The sequence below is a fragment of the Octodon degus genome, unplaced genomic scaffold (assembly GCF_000260255.1).
Source record: "Octodon degus isolate 3935 unplaced genomic scaffold, OctDeg1.0 scaffold00057, whole genome shotgun sequence".
NCBI lineage: Eukaryota > Metazoa > Chordata > Mammalia > Rodentia > Octodontidae > Octodon > Octodon degus.
In genome coordinates, this window is record NW_004524633.1 from 2,450,308 (window position 1) to 2,454,055 (window position 3,748).

Sequence of the window (3,748 nt, forward strand, 5' to 3'; positions counted from 1 at the left end):
CAACCTTGAAGCAGGACAGTCCCACAATATTCCTTTTCCTGTCTCTTGCTTTCCTTCACCACCGCCTTCTTCTTGAACATCCATCTACCTGAGAGACATCTTAGCAGTGAATTTGCCATTAATTTCTAGTTTTATTGTACTATGATCTGATAATATACATGGGATGTTGATTGTTCTGCATTTACTTCAGCATGTTTTTTTGGCTAGTATGTGATCTGTTTTGTAGAAGGTTCCATGTGCTGCTAAAAAGAATGTGTATTCTGTTAAGTTCATTTGTTTGAAGGTTTTAACTGTGCTTCTTTGTTTATTTTTGCCTGATTGATCTGCCTACTTGTGACAATGGGGTTTTGAGGTCCCCCACTGTAATTGCATTTTAGTTTATCTGATCTTTTATTTTCAGTATTTATTTTGTGAAGTTGAATGTGTCCTTGTTTCATGCATGAGTGTTAATAATTGTTATCTCTTCCTGTTGAGTGGTCTATGAATTTCTTCTTGGGTTATGTGTTTCTTGTATACAGAATACTGTTGGGTTTTGTATGATCTATTCTGCCAGCCTGTGTCTTTTTTTTTTTTTCTTTCAGCCTGTGTCTTTTGATTGGGAATCAAGACTGCTTACTTGGGGCTATTCCTGAAGCGTACTGACGCATTCTGGTCACTACGTCCTTTTCCTGTTGCCGGCTCCCTTTCTTTCCCTTCCACTTAGCTGCTCACCCGCCCTGCGTGTATTCATTCTCTTTTGGGTTGTGTGTCTCATCGTCTCTGGGATATTCTTGAGAATATTTTGGAGTGCTGGGTTAGTGATCATGGTTTTTCTTTATCATGGAAATATTTTAGTTCTCCATCAGTTTGCAAAGATAGTTTTGTAGGACATACCAGTCTAGCTGGAACTTCTTTTCTTTCAAGGCTTGATATCATAATGTTTTCTGTTATTTGTTCAACTTTGGATATCCTTTCTCAAAAAGATATATGCATGCTTATTTTATTAAATAATTATAATAGCTTTACTCCTTGAGAGCTCATTTTATAATTTATCTTCTGAATTTTTCTTGTAGTAGTTCATTTCCTTGTGGCTTTTGATCATAATCATCAGCCTTGACCAAACTCTCAAAATTTCTAGCCGTTCTCTTCTGTTACATTTCAGCTTTTGATTCTGTGCTTTTTAGTGGTTCTTTGAAATATTTCTGATTCTTTATAAAGCTCTGATCTTAACTCATCTGTCAGTAAGGACAGAAGTGCACTAATAAATAGATAAATAAATAAATAAATACCTTTTGGTTTGATTTATCTTTTTTTTTTTTTTTTTTGCGGAACTGGGGATTGAACTCAGGCCCTTGCACTTGCCAGGGAAGCGCTTATTCCACTGAGCCATCTCCCTAAGAGAAAGAGTCGGGCCGGGGTACGAACCGGAGACCTCGCGCTCCGTGGCCCGGCGCCAAGACCGCCGCACCAGGTCGCCGCCTTGATTTATCTTATATGCACTTAACAGATGTTTATCGTAGTTATTGTCTGCAACTGTCTCATGCGGAAGATAAATGCATGTCTTCTATGTGATATCTGAAATCTAACGAGAGGCAAATGTAGATAAAAATTATGGATATTGCTGATTTCAATGAAGTCTAGTCAGCCAGAGACTGGAACAGTGAGAGTGGTGCTGGGTGGAAGGACAGTGGGGCCAGAAATTCATTTAACACTAGCAGTTTTCCTGCCATCTGAAGAGAAGATTTTAGGAGGATGAGGAATTAATTGCTCTTCAAAGTAGTAGATGAGGAGCTACGTGATTCGCAAGCCACAGGTTAAAGTATGAGAATTATGTATTTTATCAAATGTCAGACAGATCTGTTTAAGCTAGAAAGTTTGAATGTATTTGTAGTACTGTGTTCAGTTTGTAAAGTGCTTTTATTTGTAACTAACTTCAAATTTTAGTTAATCGTGAGAGAAAAGCCTTGATAATGGAGGCGAGGCATTCGAGCATTTATTGTCATCAGACTGTCTGCTGCAGTCTGGTTCCTTACTGAACATGTGTAAAGTTTGGGTGATTTTACATTTTCAAAATGAGCTTGAAGAGAGATTGGTACAGGGAGGATGAGAAATGTGCACGATAAAGCTTTTTTAGCTTTTAATATCCTGCAGAAGGACACTGAAAATTGGTCTCTTTGGAATGAAGAGCTGGGAGTAGATTTGGCTGCCTCTCTGTCTGTCCCCCCATGTACCCTCCTTCTCTCGGCACCAGGCTGCTCGCTGAGCTGGTAAAGAGGAGTGTGACTTTTTCCTGAGAACAATCAAGGAAAGGTAGTTTAAGTTCATTTTGAGCAACAGTGTTTTGTAAATTATCAGGCAGGAAAAAAAAAAACAAAACAGCTTTTTCATGGGAATTGTGTTAGATAATCAGTTTGGAAAAGGCTTTAAAAATCATGTGGGTGGCAACAAGTTTTGAAAAGTTATATTTGAATATAAAAAGATAGTTACGCTTTAAGAATTTTATATTCTTTTTTACATATTAGTTTTAATCTTATAATTTGAGTACAAATATTCATGATAATACAGTATGCACATTTTATTTGATTTTAAGAACTAGCCTGTGATTGTTCCCATTTTTACATATTGACAAATTATAACATTTTATTTGTGAATAATATTTCAGAGTTCTAATATGTATATCCTGAGCCAAGTAGGTGAAAAGAAAAATGCTTTTAGTATTCTCCCCTCGCCAAAGAGTTGACTATGGAATATAGTATGCTTTTATCTACTGCAGTGTTACTGGTGGTGTCCACTGTGTTTTAGTTACCTCCAACGTAGAGCTGGGGTTCATTCATTTGGCTTAACAGTTTGGGTAGGCCGAGTGAGATTCCTACTGCTTTTCTTTTTCTGAGACAGGGTCTCCTATGTAGTGCAGGCTGGCCTGGAACTTGCTTATGTCACTTGGCCACTGGCCTGGAACTTCCATGACCTTCCTGTCTCGGGCCCTCCCCCAGTGCTGGGATTGCAGGCTTGCACCGCCACACCCAGCTCCCTTTCCTCTTAAATGTGAAAGAGTGATGGAAGGATTGCCATGTAATGTGTATCCCTGGACAGCACTGGTAATGTTTCCTCTATTGACATTTCCTTATCTGTCTGTATAGTTTATATTTTTATTTTGTAGATGAAAATAAAATGTTAACTGCAAGGTCAGGATGCACAATAGAAGATCGTGTAATTGCGGGAAGTGTAGAAGAATTTCGTAAAGATTTCATTTCCAGAATATGGCTGACCTACAGGGAAGAATTTCCTCCAATCGAAGGCTCCACGCTGACGACAGATTGCGGCTGGGGCTGCACGCTGAGGACGGGTCAGATGCTGCTGGCGCAGGGGCTCGTCCTCCACTTCCTCGGCAGAGGTGAGTCTGGTCTCTGGGCAGAGGCTTTGTGTGTTTGAGTTAGTTTGTCATGAACTTCAGCTTGCATACGGTGTAGAATCCTCCCAGGTTAGTTTCTTGACTCCCTGATGGTTTTTAAAGTTGTAACTAATCTAGCATTTTATATTTTTATTGAACTGGGCCATAAAAGTCTTTATGTGTAAATTTTTATGGTTGTCGTCTCAAAACTATGGAATAGTTTATTATTCTTGTTACCACAGTAAATTATATTAGTTTAGCTTTTAGTAGCCTTTGCATTTTTGTGTTCTTTCTTTCTGTTTTGGTTGAACTTTTTAGAATAACTTCAGTAAGTCCTACGCAGTTCAACATCCGTGACTTTGAAAATTAGTATTTTTT

General features: G+C 38.4%; 1 protein-coding gene across 12 annotated transcripts in view; it reads left to right on the forward strand.

The window, feature by feature from the left end:
• The window catches only part of Atg4c (autophagy related 4C cysteine peptidase), a 68,615-nt gene that overhangs the window by 24,630 nt on the left and 40,237 nt on the right, over positions 1 to 3,748 (forward strand). For 11 of the 12 annotated variants that reach the window (XM_023718323.1, XM_023718326.1, XM_023718327.1 and 8 more), the window contains one exon: positions 3,140 to 3,373. In XM_023718323.1, the coding sequence (XP_023574091.1) occupies positions 3,140 to 3,373 (234 nt within the window). Of the gene's footprint in view, positions 1 to 3,119; positions 3,374 to 3,748 lie in introns of all 12 variants that reach the window. The other variant, XM_023718328.1, reaches the window with a different exon arrangement.